General features: G+C 54.5%; 3 protein-coding genes across 11 annotated transcripts in view; 2 read left to right on the top strand and 1 right to left on the bottom strand.

Moving 5' to 3' along the window:
- Positions 1 to 6,722, top strand: part of ITPKC (inositol-trisphosphate 3-kinase C) — a 15,640-nt gene extending 8,918 nt beyond the window's left edge. Inside the window, exons 4-7 of the mRNA XM_040445814.1 lie at positions 875 to 1,079; positions 3,143 to 3,244; positions 3,887 to 3,958; positions 5,805 to 6,722. Coding sequence (XP_040301748.1) covers positions 875 to 1,079; positions 3,143 to 3,244; positions 3,887 to 3,958; positions 5,805 to 6,008 — 583 coding nt within the window. The 3' untranslated portion in view covers positions 6,009 to 6,722. The remainder of the gene's footprint in view (positions 1 to 874; positions 1,080 to 3,142; positions 3,245 to 3,886; positions 3,959 to 5,804) is intronic.
- Positions 6,723 to 8,680: 1,958 nt separating this feature from the next.
- On the bottom strand, positions 8,681 to 15,131 carry ACTMAP (actin maturation protease). 8 transcript variants are annotated; one of them, XM_040445805.1, is made up of 8 exons: positions 14,069 to 14,178; positions 13,254 to 13,291; positions 12,121 to 12,229; positions 11,518 to 11,586; positions 10,898 to 11,022; positions 10,458 to 10,587; positions 10,296 to 10,366; positions 8,681 to 9,540 (listed from the first exon to the last, which is right to left on the bottom strand). In XM_040445805.1, exons 3-8 carry the CDS (start codon positions 12,126 to 12,128, stop codon positions 9,203 to 9,205), a joined length of 741 nt encoding a protein of 246 aa, XP_040301739.1. In that variant the 5' UTR covers positions 12,129 to 12,229; positions 13,254 to 13,291; positions 14,069 to 14,178; the 3' UTR covers positions 8,681 to 9,202. The 8 variants fall into 8 exon arrangements, with proteins under 8 accessions (XP_040301739.1, XP_040301745.1, XP_040301744.1 ...); XM_040445811.1 differs by lacking the exons at positions 12,121 to 12,229; positions 14,069 to 14,178 and adding an exon at positions 14,871 to 15,131; XM_040445810.1 differs by lacking the exon at positions 12,121 to 12,229.
- A 256-nt stretch (positions 15,132 to 15,387) lies between these two features.
- Positions 15,388 to 17,314, top strand: part of SNRPA (small nuclear ribonucleoprotein polypeptide A) — an 11,587-nt gene continuing 9,660 nt past the window's right edge. The window contains exons 1-2 of one of the 2 annotated variants that reach the window (XM_040445812.1): positions 15,388 to 15,518; positions 15,970 to 16,064. In XM_040445812.1, the coding sequence (XP_040301746.1) occupies positions 15,397 to 15,518; positions 15,970 to 16,064 (217 nt within the window). In that variant the 5' untranslated portion in view covers positions 15,388 to 15,396. Of the gene's footprint in view, positions 15,519 to 15,549; positions 15,626 to 15,969; positions 16,065 to 17,314 lie in introns of those variants that run through there. The other variant, XM_040445813.1, reaches the window with a different exon arrangement.

The following is a 17,314-nucleotide window of genomic DNA, read 5'->3' as shown; positions in this document are numbered from 1 at the left end:
CTTTCTTTCTTTCTTTCTTTCTTTCTTTCTTTCTTTCTTTCTTTCTTCTTTCTCTTTCTTCCTTTTTGGGTTTATTTATTTTGAGAGAGAGAGCGAGCAGGGAGGGGGAGAGAGAGAGGGAGATGGAGAGAATCCTGAGCAGGATCCGCACTGCCCGCACGGGGCCCAGTGTGCGGCTCGAACTCAGGAACCATGAGATCATGACCTGAGCCAAAAGTAGTCGGACGCTTAACCAACTGAGTCACCCAGGTGCCCCTGCCCATTTTTCTGTTGGATTTGTAATTCTTTATATATTCTGAATACAATTCCTTTGTTGGAGACTCACATACATACATACGCACACATTGTCCAGCTTTCCCATTTCACTCTCTTAATAGTAGCTTTTGATAAACAGAAGCACTTTTGATTTAGGCCAGTTTGTCATTTTTTGTCATCATGATTAGTAGCTTTGTGTTTAAGAAATCCACCTACTCCAAGTTCATGAAGATCTCCTATGTTTTCTTCTACAAGCTTTATTGTTTTAACTTTCACATCTAAATTTGCAATCCATCTAGAATTAATTTTTATATATGGTGTGAGGTAGGGATTGAGGTTCTTTACCCTGCCCACCCCCTGCCCCCCATATGGCTATTCTCTTGACCTGGCACTGTTTATTGAAAAAATTTCCCTTTTTCCACCGAATTGCTGGGTCTTCTGTGTCATAATTTGGGTGAATGTACACATGTGTGTCTGTTTTTAGACTCTGTTCTGGTCCATCAATCTATTTGTCTGTTCTTGTGCCCTGCTGTGGTTTTATAACTTGCCTTGATATCAGGGAGTATGTCCTCCATCTTTGTTCCTCATAGTTTCCTTTGCCACGTCCTCTTTGTCCCAGGACCTACCTGGAGGAGGAGCTGGTGAAGGCACGAGAACGGCCCCGGCCCCGGAAGGACATGTATGAGAAGATGGTGGCTGTGGACCCTGGGGCCCCCACCCCTGAGGAACACACCCAGGGTGCCATTACCAAGCCCCGCTACATGCAGTGGAGGGAGACCGTGAGCTCGACCTCCACCCTGGGCTTCCGGATTGAGGGCATCAAGGTGAGGCCAGGAGCTGCTAGCCTGTCACCAGAGTGCTGGGAGCTAGATCTGAGGCCAGGCTTCTTGGGGAGCATGGGCATCAGGGAAGGCTGGAAAGAAGCAGGATGTGGAGAAAAAGCAGGAGACTGTAGAAGATGAATAGACGGGGGCTCTGGGAAGCCCTGTTTCTCTCTCACCCCCATCAGTGACCAAGTTTTGTTTATCTGTCTCCTTGAGCAGCTCCAGGTTCTGTCTCCACCCCTCCCCGCAGCCCCTGGTCCAGCCCATCTCTCCTGCCCTAACCTCCCTGGTCTCTCCCTCCCTAGCCTTCCTGGGCTCCTGGGTTGTGGTCTCACCCCCTCTGATCCTCATCCAACACAGCAGCTTGAAGAATCCTTTTCCCCCCTTATGGGGAGAGATTTTCTTTTTTCTGTCCTTCCTTCTTTCTCTCCTTTTTTGTAAATTACACCTAATTATTTGAAGAGGTATTCACACAGTTCAAAAATCAAAATAACATACTGGGATATACAGGGGAAATCTCTCTCCTAGCTCTGCTGATGTCCTTCCCATTCTGTCCCTCCACCCCCGACCTGCTCATGGGGAACCACTTTATCAATTTCTTCTATTTTTTCCTGCAAATACAAACAAATGCAATTGCATATCCTAACGTTTCCTCCTCCCAGTCTTACACAAACGGTGGCAGAAACCTGGACAGCTTTTCATTCCATAGCAAGTCTTCCTTCCTTCCTCCCTCCCTCCCTCCCTCCCTCCCTCCCTCCCTTCCTTCCTTCCTTTCCTCTCTTCCTTCCTCAGTTATATAATAGCTCTCTGTGGATGTGACACAGTCCCCTACAGATGGCCACCTGCGTTTCCACTTTTTGCCATTACAAACAGTGCCTCAGTGAATCACTTTGTACATGAGATACTTTGCAAGTGTATAGGTTTAACTGTAGACTAGATTCCCAGAAGGAGGAAGACGGGGTCAGAGATGAAATGCACTGGGAATTTTGCCAGAGATTGCCAAACTCCTTTCACAAGAGTAGAATCATTGTGCACCCCGCCTGTTTCCCCACGGCCTCGCCTGAGGCACCTTTCCAAGTTGTACAACCTACTGTCATTCTCCTATTCAAAACCCTTCTATGGCTCCCTAGTCCCCTCGGGAGAAGTTCTCTGGCCTAGAGGGCCCTCCAGGGTCTAGCCTCATCCCTCCTCTCTCCCTCCCTCTTTGTCTACCTTCAAGCCACAGTGCTTTCATTTCCTTGAAAGAGTTTTCTTTTCCTGCCACAGGACCTCTGCACATGCTCTTCCCCCTACTGTTCCCTCTGATTGATACCCGGTCATTTTCCTGTCTCCTTTCAAATTTTGCTTCCTCCAAGAAGCCCACCTTAATTTCCATCCTGCTCAATCAGGGCTCTCTCTTTACCTCCTCATGGCTCCCTATATTCTATTATTGTGTTCTCTCCCTTTGTGATGATTTTAGTGTTCTATACCTGCCTCCTTCACCTGACTGTGTCTGTCCTATTACCTCCATGTTATCAGCACTCACACAGCACCTGGCACAGTGTGGCAGAATGACTCAGGTGGCTTCTCTGTGCCCCCCTCAGACATAAAAATTAGTAGTCTCATTTATGGAGTGCTTACTTAATTGTGCGCCAGGCACTGTGCTTTGCATCCTACATATCCAATCTCCTTTAATCCTTATACCAGCTTTAGGCAGCCAATAGCAACGCAGTCCCCATTTTCCAGGTGAGGAAACTGAGGCTGAGGGCGGTGAGGTGGCTTCTTTAGGGCTGCCCAGCTAGGAAGTAGCAGAGTCATGGTTCAAAGCCAGATCTACCCTTCTCCAAAGCCCACTTGGCTAAACCGGCTCAACCAGGGGGTTCAAGGTTGGACTCAGAAGGACTGGTTGCTCTGGAGTGTGATTTGGGGCTGGGTTGAACTGGGCTGAGCAGGTGGGCTGGCTCCCCCTGAATAACCAGCAAGTGTGAGGGGCAGGCAGGGGGTCCCAGGAAATGCCTGAGGTTGCTTGGTGTCGGGTGTGAGAAGGAAAAGGTGATACTGGGCCTTCACCCCTTGCCCTGCAGAAAGCCAATGGGACCTGCAACACCAATTTCAAGAAGACACGGGAGCTGGAGCAGGTGACAAAGGTGTTAGAGGACTTTGTGGACGGGAACCGTGGAATCCTGGTGAGCGGGACACCGGGCCCTGTATTTAGCAGCTCAAGCCCCCCGCCATCATCGCTGCTTGTAAGGCAACGGTCTTCTGCTTTAGGCCAAGGATGGCCAATACTGGCTGGCGTTGCTCACCATCTGCGGTCAGTTGGTGGCTTGGCTAGCGCTGGCTGGTCTAGGAGGGCCCTGCTCCTATGTCTGGTGATTGGCTCACGACTTGGCCGCTTGCCTCTCATGATGCAGCGAGCTAGCCTGGGCTCGTTCTAAGCGTAGAAACAGGTGGCCCCGAGAACAAGTGGAATTGTAAAGTGTCTTGATTGGCTAGGCTCAGAATGGCCACCATTATTTCCACCATGTTTTATTGGCCAAAGCAAATCTTCTGACCCAGCCGAAATTAAAGGGACTCGACTCCACTCTTGGCGGGAGGAGCTGCTAGGAATTATGAGTATGCACGTATTCTCCCAACCACACTCTTGTCTGCGTTACCCCAGTGCATCCGAGCCCCCACCCACCACCCATTTTCCCCGTGGCTCCTTTGATCCCCTCCTGGCTGTGGTCTGCTCGCTCCTTTGAGGGTATAGGATGAGGTCAGGCCTCAAGGTGGGTAAGGACCCACAAAGTCCCTGTGCTGACCGTGAAATGCTCCCTCTCTCACAGAGAAAGTACGTGGCGCGCCTGGAAGAACTTCGTGAGGCTCTGGAGAATTCCCCCTTCTTCAAGACCCATGAGGTGCGAGCCCCCGCTGCCATGGGGAGCAGAAGGCCACGTGTGTGAGGGTGGTGGGAGGTGGGGGGTTGGGGGTCCTCCGGGGGGGGGGTCTGCGCCTGGCAAACAGCTGACAGATTACCGGGCAAAGCTATTAAAAGGAACCCCCAAGGTTTGGGGTTTGCTTTTTGATGGTAGGCAGCAAAGGGGATTTCAGGGGCTCAAGACAGGTGGCCTGGAATGAAGGCTGTTCCACGCTGGGTACGGGACTTACTTTCTAAGGCCTCAGTTTCCTCCTAACACGAAGAACAATGGTGCCTTCCTCGCAGGGCTGCTGAGGTGTGAGACCAGCAACTGTCGAGTGCCCTTTGGAGCATGGAAGTACATTTAACTCCTTGCTCTTAAAATTATTTTGTAATCCTAATTATTTCCAATTATCCGTGGCTGCATTTCTATTTGGTGGCTCCCCCCCCTCCCCCCTCCCTCCCTTCTGCAGCCCGCGTGTCTCTGGAAGTCTGGGGCCGTCTCAGCAGGTCTATGAGGTGGGGATGTCTCAGCGCGCGTCCTTTCCCTCTCCCTCCTCTCTCCAAGCTCTTCCACCTCCCCTGTCAGGTCCCCCTCACTTCTTTTTCCTGGCGACTCCTGAAAGATCCTTGATCTGGGAGTCGGGCTGCCTGGGTTCGAATCCTGCTCTACACACCTCAGCCACCTGTGCCTGGGAGTGTTTCTGCAGACCCGTCTCCTTGACAGGCAGGACGGGCTAACAGAGCACCTGCCCTGTGGGCGTGGGGAGGACGAAGCAGGTTTATATACATGGGAGCATGGCCCACAGTAAACCCTTGGCATGTGCCAGCTGTTACCGTCATGTTCATGATCATCAGATGTCATCCTCGTTGCCGTCCTCATCACTGCCCTTGGGCTTTACACACAAGTCACAAAGAGGAGGCCTGGGGACCTCATCCCTTACGTGCTCATGTTCGGTTTCACCCACCTGGTGACTTAGCATTTTAAAAAATAAGCTGCCAACATCTAAAACATGAGACTTCCGGTTTACCTGGCACTTTGGGAGACGTGGCAGCACCGGGCTGCTCACCATATGCCAGCAGGCCAGAGTGGGGTGGAGGCTGCCTCCTCTGCCAGCCACCTGCTCACCTGCCCCGTCACCTGGGTTCTCTGGGAGCAGTGGAGTTTGAAACCCGACTGGAAAAGGGGAGGGGCTTGCCCACCTGGAGTCACATGGAGGCAACGAAAGTACTGTTTCTAAAAAACAAAGCCAAAAAAACCCAAAAAAACCCCAAACCAGCATCTACTGAGGGCAGTGTGTCGAGCGCTGCAAAGTGCTTCATGGAATGCTGCAATGACCTTAGCATCACCATTCGACAGATGGGGAAACTGAGGTCTAGAGAATGGAAGCCCCGTGCCCTAGGGTCACCAGCAGCCCTCTGCTGGGTCTGAGCAGTTCTCCAAGGGGAAGACATTGTCCGCTTCTCCCGTGCAAGATTCTGCAGGTGTTTGTACCCCAGCTTGGAAAAGGGTAATGAATGGTTAACATTGTCGTCTGTTTGCTATACTGGCGACTGTTCTAAGAGCTTATACGGATGAATTCCCACATGTAACGTGCAGGGCAGCCTTTGAGTAAACGGTACGGTTATTCCCTTATTCCCACTTTGTATGTGAGCAAGCGGAAGTACAGACAGGTTAAGTCACCTGCCCAAAGCCACCGAGCCAGTTAAGTGGCCGAGCCGGGATTTGAACACAGACAGCCTGAGTTCAGGCTCCAGAATTCAGCACCCTGCTCAGCTGCCTGTTGGGGAGGGGGCCCAAGCCAGTGCCTGCCCCTCCCCCTAACCTCCCTCCTCTGTCGCTGCAGGTGGTGGGCAGCTCCCTCCTCTTCGTGCATGACCACACTGGCCTGGCCAGGGTCTGGATGATTGACTTTGGCAAGACGGTAGCCCTGCCTGACCACCAGACGCTCAGCCACCGACTGCCCTGGGCTGAGGGCAACCGTGAGGATGGGTACCTCTGGGGTCTGGACAACCTGATCCGCCTCCTTCAGGGGCTGGCCCAGGGTTGACCCACTTGCCCACTGCCGGGTTGACTTACTGGATGGTGCCCATCTGGCTGGCGGTGCCCCGAGATTGGCTGTGGGGGTTGACCTTGGGGTTAGGAGAGGTTGCATTGTTCACCACGCAAGACATGAGTGGAAGGCCCGGAGGGCCCTGGAGCCCAGGCAGCGCCCGCCCCTTTCATGATACAGAGGTTTTGAAGACTGGAGAGGGGACTTGCCATGGCTGCATCCCACCTTGTATCAGAACCAGACTGGGCCCTCTGACCAGCCAGGAAGGCTTCTGAGGGGCGATGTGCTTCTCACCATAGGGATGACTGTAATCACCGTCTCCTTGTCAGTCCTCTCCCGGCTGCAGGCTGGCTCCCGGAGGCCTGGGAAGGGTGAATTTCCTCTCTGGTGCCTGGGGCAACCAGACCTCACCTGTGAACAAATGCAGGAGCCACCTGTCTGCCTGGGAGAGTCACAACCCCATCTGTTCGTCTGGGGCCATTCCAGCGCTGACAGAGGTTCAGGAGGGTGTGACACCACAAGGTCTGAGAGCTGCTGCTGTTGGGCGGGGACCCAGTTCTCTCTGTCCTGCCCTCCCCTGACCCCATGGGATCCTCCCCACTCCTGAGAGAACTCTGCTGACCCCCTGCCGACCCAGGCCACAGCCACGTCCTGTGCCAGCACTGACTAGCACAGCCTCATTCCTTGGGCACCAGCCTCAGCCTTGGGACCCCCTCCTCCCACCCCTGACCCCCTTTCCCTTGCTCCTAGCCAACTGGTGGCAGGAAGGGCTTTCAGACCTAGAAGAGGAGGCTTGGGAATCAGAGCTGCCTTCCTCTAGAGATGCAGGGTAGGTGGCTGGCTACCTACCAGCCACCTAGATGCAGTAGATGCAGGGCTTGCCGCCTGGTCCAAACCAAAGACCCCAGCACCTTCTCAGGTGTGGGTGATGCCCCTCCGTCCCCCTCCTCCTGCACCCGTACCTTGGGCTTCCTAGTCTAGGAGGCTGGGAACCAGGCACCTCCCTCTTCCCCAAGCTGAAGCTCTAATGTGTCTTCCAGGCCTGAGGAGGCGTGCTCCTTTTTCTACAAACTGTCTTTATACTTATTTATATGAGAGGTAGTCGTTAGCTGGGGCAGCGCTGGGGAACAGGAGGCAAAATCGCTTCATGTGCTTTACCCCTGTGACGACGCCCCAATAAATCACATTCAACGTCAACTTTGTGGATTTTTTCTTTCGCATCTGGGGCGTGTGGGCTCAAAGCTCATAATTTCACCATTAGCGCTGGGCGGGGTAATGGGGTGATGACCCGTTCAGGAGAGATTCGGGCGCAGAGCAGGCTGGTTCACTCATTCAGCATTTACCAACCTGCCACTCAGGTGCCTGGCTCTGTGTCGGACAATGTGGGGGACATACTAGTGACCAAGACAGCTCCAGGCTGTGCCCTTGGGGGGCTCCCAGAACAGTGCACTGGACAGCACCAACCGGGGTGTCCGGGCTGGTGCAGAGTGGCCAGGGCGGGGACACCCCTCTCCTGATTAGAAACACCGCACCTTTGCTGGGCACTGGACTACACGAGTGACCAAGGCAAACCTGTTCCTCCCCTTCCAGAGTGGAGGCAACAGGTATTCATTCAGTGAATAACCTTTCTCCACGTCTTCTAGGCACTAACTGCGGGGTTGGAATCCTGGTGCTGCCGCTTGGGAGCCAGGATGTGACCTTAGGCCAGTGGCTGCTCCTCTCCAGGTCCCTGTGTCTTCATCTGTAAAATGGGGGAGGATCTGGGGCGCCTGGGTGGCGCAGTCGGTTAAGCGTCCGACTTCAGCCAGGTCACGATCTCGCGGTCCGTGAGTTCGAGCCCCGCGTAGGGCTCTGGGCTGATGGCTCAGAGCCTGGAGCCTGTTTCCGATTCTGTGTCTCCCTCTCTCTCTGCCCCTCGCCCGTTCATGCTCTGTCTCTCTCTGACCCAAAAATAAACAAACGTTGAAAAAAAAAATTAAAAAAAAAAAAAAAAGGGGGAGGATCTACTACCTTCCTAACTTGAAGAATTTGATAAATTAGCACTTACAGTCCAGTTTCTCAATCAGAACACCAAGGTCAGGGAGGGGCCTAGCCTGGGGCTAGGGAGTCTTCCTTGAGAAAGAGAGGCCAAAATAGAGAATGGAGTTCTCCTCAGCAGAGGGGCAGGGGCAGGCGAGTGACACTCGAGGGACCTGAAAGGCCAGTAAGGCTAGTGGCCTGAAGTGTGAGGAAGAACAGTCAGAGATCAGGAGAGATGAGCTGGGGCTGGGAGACTCCCTCCCATGAGCAACAAGTTGCTGCTGGAAAGCTTCTCTGGAGGCAAGTGTTGAGACCTGGTCTGCATTTTAATGCTTACTTATTTTTGAGAGAGGGAGGGAGCAGAGAGAGAGACACACACACACAGAATCCCAAGCAGGCTCCAGGCTCTGAGCTGTCAGCACAGAGCCCGATGTGGGGCTTGAACCCACGCACCGTGAGATCATGACGGTGCTGAGCTGAAGTGGAATATTCAATGGACTGAGCCACCCAGGCGCCCCACCTGGTTTGCATTTAAAAAATTTTTTTAATGTTTTTATTTACTTTTTGAGACAGAGACAGGGCATGAGCAGGGGAGGGGCAGAGAGAGAGGGAGACAAAGAATCCCAAGCAGGCTCTGAGCCTGATGCAGGGCTTGAACTCGCAAACTGTGAGATCATGACCTGAGCTAAAGTCGGACGCTCAACCGACTGAGCCACCCAGGCGCCCCTGGTTTGCATTTTAAAAAGCAAGGCTTCCTAGGCTCCATGGGAACAGACTGGGGGGCAGCAAAGGGTCTAGTGAGGAGGCTCCAGTCCAGAGAGAGGAGGATGGTCACCAGTGAAAAATGGCTGGATGCAACATTCAGGTGGGACAGACGGGACCTGCGGGTTGACCTGTGGTCAGTGTCTTTCCTGGACAGGGAGCTTGTCTAGCTGCTCCTGGCTTTGCCCCCAGCCACACAGTAGGAGCTTACTACCGGGGGCGAGTGTGGGAGAAGGAGACATACGGGGAGCGGGAGGGGGCCTCTGCATGGAGGATCTCTGGCTGGAGGTCCTCAGGAATAGAGCCCACTCCCACGGCTGTTGGAAAAAGGACACTGGGGCACTCTTCAAATGGTGACAGAGCCGAGCTGTGGCCGGGGGCCCTGTCACCTGGCTCAGGGATGCAGCAGGCTAGCAGCTGGAGTCCTTCGGGCTGAGGAGCAGGGCCTGGCCACAGAGGCCGGCCCGCACCCCTCCAGCGGGCACCACGTATGCCCGGCCATCAGCGGCCCGCGAGGGCGAGAAGTCTGTCAGCTGCAGGTTGCTATCCCGGACCCGGTCGTAGTCCCACAGCTGGTAATGCCAACTCTTGCCCTGCTTGGAGAGAAGGTAGACGGCTCCTGGGGAACCTTCCTCTGGCAGGGATGGCGGCTGGCGGGCTGTGCTGGGCACCGGGTGGAACAGACCTGGCAGCTCGGGGTCCTCAGAATAGCCGAGTCCTGGCACAGCCTGCGTCCCCAGCAGGACCCCTGGGAGGAGAGCAGAGGCTGTGAGCTGGAGTGAGCTCCCCACTGTAGCCCTTCAGGGTAGGTGTGGTACCACCCTCACACCACATTACACAGAAGTCAGTGGGCCATGGGCACACAGCTGGGCTGGGACTGACCCAGGGTATCTGGCTCCAGGCTCCAGGCTTTTTAAAGTCCCGCCTCCTCCAGCCTGGTAGCACAGGGAGGGGAGGTGGCATTAAACAGAGCAAGCATCAATCACCCGATCCTCTCCTGCTGTCTAGTGAAAAAAACAAAAAACAAAAACAATGCTCAATGGAGCCCTCGAGGCCACAGACCCCGGCATGGGGGGAGCCTCAATCCAGGCCACCTAACGTGCGAATCAGCCTTCTTGTAGGCAGCTGGGAATGACCAGGCTGATCGCTGTTTACGGACACGAGCAATGTGCCTGCGTCGTTCAGATTTTATGTACTTTGCCCACTGTCATCCTGATTTCCAGACGGAGAAATGGAAGCCCAGAGTCACAGAGCCTGGAAGTGGCTGGACCAGACCTGGAGTCCTGTTTGATTCTGAAGTCAATGCTCTGAGCTTCTGTTTACAGAAACGGTGACTGGCAGATACTGAGTCACCTCCTCCCTGCCAGGTCCCTGCTGAGTACCCTGCTGGGACAGGGACAGCCCAGCCCCAGTCTCAAGTATGAGTGAAATGCCAGCATAAGGGTGAGAATGTGGGGGTGACGGGGACTAGGGACATCCAGGGACGCGGGAGGGAAGACCCACCTGTGCTCACTGCCCAGTGGGCCTTGTAGCCCTTCCTCTGACACGGCTCGTGGTTGAAGTCCTCGTCGTAGCTGCCACTGGGGTTAAGGCCAAAGCTGCGGTGTGGTCCTGGGAACGACCCTTCCCCATCCCCACCCAGCTCCCTTCTAGGCCCTGGGATACGGGATGAGCAAGGGATGTCCGGAGACGAGGTGCCGCAGGACACGGTCTCTGTTGGGACCACCCAGGCCACCGCAGAGCAGCTCAGCCTGGCAGCCCAGTGCCTCCTGGGCCAGCTTGCCCATGTTGGCCACTGCAGGACGACACAGACAGAAGGATCACCATGTGCCTGGCTCCAAGCCACGGGCTAACCGAGGAGCGGCGCCTTTAATCGTCACCATAACCGCCACCTCTTTGTACAAATGCAGAAAATGAGGCACAGAGACGGCAAGCTGCGTGTCCACAGCCACTTGGCAGGAGGTGGCAGAGCTGGGTGGGGGAATGAAGACATCCTGTCTCCAGAGTCCAACTCATAACACTCTACTGGGTGGGGAGAAGGGCCTGAAGAACGGAACGGGGTCTCCTTGCACGCCTGGCTTGCGACCCTTCTGCACCCAACTCACCGGAGAACATCTCTCCCTGGGCCGTGTAGCCTCTGTCCACGGCCATCTGCAGAAGTCTCTCCAGGGGGATGCCGCTGGGCGGTGCCAGGAGCGTGCCTGCCATCCACAAGGCCACCAGCCCGCACCTGGAGAGAGACAAGCTCAGTCCCTGAACCCCTAAGTCGGGTCTTTACTGGGCCCTCTCTGTCCCAGAAGCTGGAGTGTGGGGAACAGGTCTACTGCACTGGGGGTTTCCCTCCTTCTCCCAGGCCCGGTGGGGAGACCTCACTTCCCCCTTCCTGGGGGAGAGGGAGACCATGGCCTGTGGCCAGGGCCGGAGGGCTGCAGGGACAATGGGAGGGTGCGGAAAGTCACCTGGGCTTTCAGGAGGAGGAGGTGCGGAAGAAGCGGAGTCAGAGATGAAGACTCTGAAGACCGTTCGCTTGCTTCCTTGCTCATCCATTCCAGCAGTTTACTCCGCATGCGCCCTGGACCCCCGCCCCCTCAAGTTCCCCCTATCCCACCCCTCCTCCTTGCCTCATGCGGGCTGGGATGAACCCACGCCCCCCACCCTACAGATAGGTTCTCCGGAAGCACAGCAAAGGCAGACAGGGGTTGGGGTCCCAGATCAGGGCACATACTGAGGGCCTTCCTGGATGAGGGAGGGCAGGTCGGCACAGAAGAGGATCCACTGCAAGTCACTTCTGAAACTGAATAAGAGCCGTGCTCAGGTCACAGGGGAACCAGCTCCTCGGTCCCCCCTTGAGGTCTGCCTGTCAACAGTATGATTGGAAAAAAATAGGATAAAACAGGCAGAGAGGGAAAGGATTAGGACCTGAGGTCCCTGGGTGGGGAGAGACATATTTTGGCACAATGCTGGGAGTGTCTGACCACAGCAAACCCCCCCACCCCCTCAGGGGTAAGGCTCCTCTTAAGAATGTTGACAGACACTACCTACTCCCTCAGGAATTTGACAAAAGACCCGACTAAATATCAGACCCTAAAATCTTACAACCCACAAGGAACGGTGGGGCCACAGACCACCCTTCTTACAATGGAAACGAGCCAATCAGGAGTGGACAACCCAGCACCTAGAGTTGTCCAGCCAATAACCTGAGAAGGAACAAGGCGGAAGGGCGGGGAGGGAGACCAGAACTTTAGAAAACAAGGACCCTTGCCTATAGTCCTTGGGCGTTCACTTTCAAAGGTCCCCTCTGCAAAGAGCACTTTCGTACTATTCTTACTTTCTCATCTTATACTCCAGTAAACTTTTGCCTGCTGCTCATCTTGTGTCCACCTCTTCACTCTTCGAAGCTGCGAGACAATAAACCCCGGGTATTGTGGCAAAAAATCCTGCAACAGTGGTGTTGAGGGGTGGTGGAAGGCGCCCGGTCTGGCTGTCCTAAAGCCTGAGGGCAGCTCCAGGCTCTGATGAAGACTTCCTTCTCCCCTGAGGAGACACCTCTCCCTTCCCGGGGCCTCAGTGTTCCTCATCTGCTCAGTGGGAACCCTTCTTCCACCTTCCGCTCCCTCCCTGCTCCTTCTCTCAGTTATCGAAGGAGCAAAGGACAGACGTGTAAAAGCTTTGCAACTAGGAGCCAGAAAAATGGACTAATTAGAGAACATTTCTCAAACAGGTGTCTCTAAATTTTTTTTTTTCAACGTTTATTTATTTTTGGGACAGAGAGAGACAGAGCATGAACGGGGGAGGGGCAGAGAGAGAGGGGGAGACAGAATTGGAAACAGGCTCCAGGCTCTGAGCCATCAGCCCAGAGCCCGACGCGGGGCTCGAACTCACGGACCGCGAGATCGTGACCTGGCTGAAGTCGGACGCTTAACCGACTGCGCCACCCAGGCGCCCCTCAAACAGGTGTCTCTATATCTAAACGCTTCCTGCGATTTTTTTCCCCCTTCCCGTGCCTGTCAAATAGGGATGGAGATTCCTTAACTCAGCCTAGAGTAGAAACAGGTAACAACATGCTCACGGCCTAAGAGATCACCCTGCTAATGAGCCCTCCGCAGGCCTGCCCAGCCCCACCCTTGGGGGGGGCCACTCCGAAAATTTTGATCCCGATCCTGCCCCAGGGCTCAGGTGGGGAAGGGCAACTTGCTTAGACAGTGTTTCTGTTCCAAGAGCAAGACTGGGGCGGGGGCGCCCCCCCCCCCTAAAGCTCCTGGTTCCCAGTTTGGGGCACCCTCCGGATGAAAGGTGTTACCACAGCACAGTGGTTAAAAGCCGCCTGAATGCAAATTGGGCTCTCCCTCTTCTAAGCTCTTTGGCTAAGTGACTTCACCTTCTTGAGCCTCCGTTTCTTTATCTGGAAAATGACATCATAGTTCCTATCTCATAGAATCACTGAGAGGATAAAGTACATACCTAAGAACACTTAGCACAGGGCCTGATAAACGGCAGACCTGGAATAACGGGTGATTGTTACTTGCATTACATTTGCCTCCCTTTGGTTAGGGCATTTAGAACAGATTATAAACTTATCTAGAGAGCTGGGGGTTTCTTCCACGGGTCTGAGTAACTCATTGTATCGCCTCACCCACCACAGCCCCAAGGCCAGGTCTAGCCCCCTCCTGCCTGGGTCTCTTGGGCCCCCTGACTGTCTTGCCACCCCTACTCCCCTCAGGTAGCCTCCCTTTCTGTGCAAAGCCCTTCAATGGCTCCCCGGTGCCCCCAGGACAGGCCACCTTCCTCCACGTGGCGCCCGTGCTCTGTGTGATCTGGCTCCGGTCCACCTGTGGAACCCCATGTGTACTACCTGCCCCCCACCATCCTGTTAAAGAAAGATTTGCAGATGCCTGAAAAGCACACCTTTCCATTTCGGCCCGCACCTCTGAACAGTTTGTTTACTCCCCTCATCGCATACCCCTGCACCTACAGGATAGCTCTCAGGGGTCCCCTTCTCCAGCAGGCCCCACTAACACCTCCCCCGCCAGCCTTGGCCTTGTGATCCCTCACGACTCCCTCATTACAGCGCCGTCACTGGTGAGGGAGGGATCTGTCTCTGCCGCTGGACTAGGTGCCTGTGAGGGCAGGATCTCTCTTCTTTGGTGAAGGCACACCGCTGAACAGGTCTAAGTAGGGGGCTGAAGCACTCAGGCTGTCTGACCTTGAGGAAATGGGAAACCCCAAGAGGAGATGGCAGAAGTGATCTGCGGACGGGTGGTTCGGTGAGACCCTACCGGTCCTTCTGCAGCTTCAGGAGCCTCTTCACGTCATCTCTGCTCCTGGGGACTGGGCCGGCCTTCTCTAAAGCCTCCTTCAGGAGCTGGCTCTTCTCTAGACCGAAGACATGAGGGGGAGCCGGCCCCCCAGCGGCGGGTGGAGGCGGCAACGGGGGTGGTGGGGGAATAGGGGCCTGGAGACTCGAGGCAGGGGGCAGCAAAGCTAAATTGGGCAGGTCTGGGGGCAGAGAAAGAAGTGGAGTGACGGGCCCTTGGGGAACAGGGATTCTTGGAGAAGGGACTGGGGGCTCTAGGGGAGGAGAGCGTGGAGAACTCATTTTTGGGTCTCCTACGGCATGCATAGCCTGGAAGATTTGACGATGGGAGAGGGATGGATCCTCTAAAAGGAGTTAATCGCAGGGATGGAAGTTCTGAAGGTTTTACAGTGGAGTTCCAGAACTTGGGTGCCGAGCAGTCGGATTAAAAGGATCAGGACTGACATGTGGAACTAGGGGAGCAGGGGTTAGGCTGACCCGTATCATCAGAGATCTAACAGTTAACAGGGAGTGGTCTTTTATCCGGGAATAGATTTGTGGTTTGGGGTTGCTTTGCCAGGCTCAAGGAGGGTAATTTAGTAAAAGTTACGGTATCATCCCGGGCCAGGTCTGGAAACTCGGGAGTCAGTTTTGGGAAAACGAAGGATAGGACCTGGGGCGAGGCCCTACGGGGTGGGACTTCGGGGCCCAGGGCTAGAGACTAGGGAATTTAGGCTCTGTAACCCCTCACATTCCAGGCCCGAGTTCGGAACCTTCAAGCTGACCTTTGAATCAGAGGTCAAGAGATCAAAAGGACACCCGGCAGGGAGAATGGCTTAGTCGTAGAGAAGGTCCTGGAATCAGAGCGCAAAAGGAAAAGTCCCGTGGGCTGGGGAAGGTTCAGGGATCGGAGGACGTTGTGAGCCGCAACACCGCCGGGATAGGTAGTGGAGCCTGAAAATAAAACGCTCCTCCTCTTCCAGCAAAATGGTGGCCGCAGCACACATTTTTTTCCCATATCACGTGGTAGTACTCGCGACCCGTGTCCGGCCCAGTGGCGTCACGTGACGAGAGAAGGCAGGGCGGTGGGGGAGAGGAGAAGCTATCAAAGGACTGCCCCCGGAAGAGACTGAAGCGCGAGCGGCTTCTCCATTGGCAAGAAGCGCGTGAGGGGGCCCGGCCTTCACTGATTGGTCCGTGGACCCCCAGGGGCGGGTCCGGTGGGGCGTTTTCGGCCGAGGCGGGAACCCAAATGTCGTTTTGATTGGCAAGTTTTGGGCGAAGGGGCGAGGATTACTCTGATTGGTTAAGATGCTGAGTTTCGGCACGGGATTGGCTTGCAGAAAGGCAAGGGCGGGACCAGAAGAGGAAGCTTTTACAGTCGGCTCTCAGAAACGTAGGAGGCGACACTTGCGTGAGCTGCGCCTCTGTTGGTGAGTAATCTGGGGTGCAGGCGGCCATCTACGCCGGGCGGGCGGAGCGCTTGGCGCCTGGGCTTTCCCGTGCCCCCTGTGGAGAAACTATTTTCCCGCTGCGCGAGGTTAGGGCGCCGCGGAGTTGTCTCTCCTTAACTGGCTCTTACATTCGCACTTTTTCTCCTGGGCCGCCCTTTGAGTTCGTGGGCCTATGGGAGTTGCCACTTAGGATGCTCCGCCTACTGGTTCCCGTAGAGCATCCTGGGACTCGTAGTAAACCTCTCGAGATTTCCCACGCGGGGAGGCGGAGCCGTGTCCTGCTTTCGCTTTGTTTTCCAATCTCTGCCTCCTTCCCGCCTCTCCTGGCTTCCTCGTGAAAGGAAGATCCCTGAGCAGCCCGTTAAGCCCGCTTTGGGGCAAAGGATTCGGAAAAACCCAGGGCTGAAGTTAACCTTTTTCCTTCTTTCAGCTCTACCTCGGCACCTCTCTCCATGGCAGTTCCCGAGACCCGCCCCAACCACACTATTTATATCAACAACCTCAACGAGAAGATCAAGAAGGATGGTGAGTTCTCAGGATAGTCCGGATTCCAGGTTACCTCGCACTCTTCCACCTCCAGCATTCACTTCTCTTCCTTCCCTTTCACTAGCCAGCCAAACTGTTAGGGTTAATCCTTGAGCCTTTGCCCACGCTGCATTCTGTGTCTCTAACCCTCCTTCAGTTCATCTTATCAGCTTGGCCATCAACTTGGTCACTGTCCATCCTTCAAGGCTTCAGCTCACAGGACGCCTCCAAGAAGCTTTCCCCATCCTCTTTCCCCTCGGGTGCCTGCCTCTGACTTCCCATAGGCCCTGGACATCTCTCCCGCTCAAGCCCTGATTGCTCTGGGCTGTTATGTGAGCATGAGGGTAAGCTCTGGGATTGTCTTGGTCACTGTGGTGTTTGTTCTCCCCGATCAGCCCACAATGGATAGGTTTTAATTTCAAAAAGAAAGTGAGATCATAGTAACGATGGCTAACACTGTTACCAGGTAATGGTATGTAAATCTCTGTTACAGTAAATTTTCAACAACAAACCTTCAGGAAGGAGCTATTACTCCTGTTTCTCAGATGAGGAGACAGGCTCAGGCATGATGTGATTTGCCCAGGGTCATGCAGCAAGGTGAAGTGATTGAGGCCACCACTACGGAATTCTGCTTAGGACCTCGAGTTTTGGGGCGCCTGGGTGGCTCAGTCGGTTAAGCATCCGACTTCGGCTCAGGTCATGATCTCGCGGTCTGTGAGTTCAAGCCCCGCGCCGGGCTCCGTGCTGACTGCTCAGAGCCTGGAGCCTGTTTCAGATTCTGTGTCTCCCCTCTCTCTGCCCCTCCCCCGTTCATGCTCTGTCTCTCTGTCTCAAAAATAAATAAAAACATTAAAAAAAATAAAAAAATAAAATAATTTAAGAATCCGGGCGCCTGGGTGGCTCCGTCGGTTGGGCGTCTGACTTCGGCTTAGGTCATGATCTTGCAGTTTGTGAGTTCGAGCCCGGTATCGGGCTCTGTGCTGACAGACAGCTCGGAGCCTGGAGCCTGCTTCGGATTCTGTGTCTCTCCTCTCAGTCCTTCCCCTGCTCATGCTCTGTGTCTTTCTCTCAATAATGAATAAACATTAAAAAATTTTTTAAAAATAAAATAAAATAATTTAAGAATAAAATAAAAATTTTAAAAAGAAAGAAAGAAAATACCTTAAGATAACACCATATTGGGGTGCCTGGGTGGCTTAGTCAGTTAAGCGTCCGACTTCGGCTCAGGTCATGATCTCGCGGTCTGTGAG

The sequence above is a fragment of the Herpailurus yagouaroundi genome, unplaced genomic scaffold (assembly GCF_014898765.1).
Source record: "Herpailurus yagouaroundi ecotype Mexico unplaced genomic scaffold, PumYag 194, whole genome shotgun sequence".
Classification (NCBI taxonomy): Eukaryota; Metazoa; Chordata; class Mammalia; order Carnivora; family Felidae; genus Herpailurus; species Herpailurus yagouaroundi.
The sequence above is the reverse complement of the archived record's forward strand: the minus strand, read 5'-3'. Positions and strand labels throughout refer to the sequence as shown.

What these genes read in the sequence shown, in the direction of transcription:
- ACTMAP (XM_040445804.1), bottom strand. Translation starts at nt 14,412, where the DNA reads ATGCATGCCGTAGGAGACCCAAAAATGAGTTCTCCACGCTCTCCTCCC. An exon ending in CTGAAGCTGCAGAAGGACCG is followed by an intron (nt 11,587 to 14,068) that starts GTAGGGTCTCAC and finishes GCTCTTATTCAG; the next exon opens with TTTCAGAAGTGACTTGCAGT. An exon ending in CCAGGGAGAGATGTTCTCCG is followed by an intron (nt 10,588 to 10,897) that starts GTGAGTTGGGTG and finishes GTCGTCCTGCAG; the next exon opens with TGGCCAACATGGGCAAGCTG.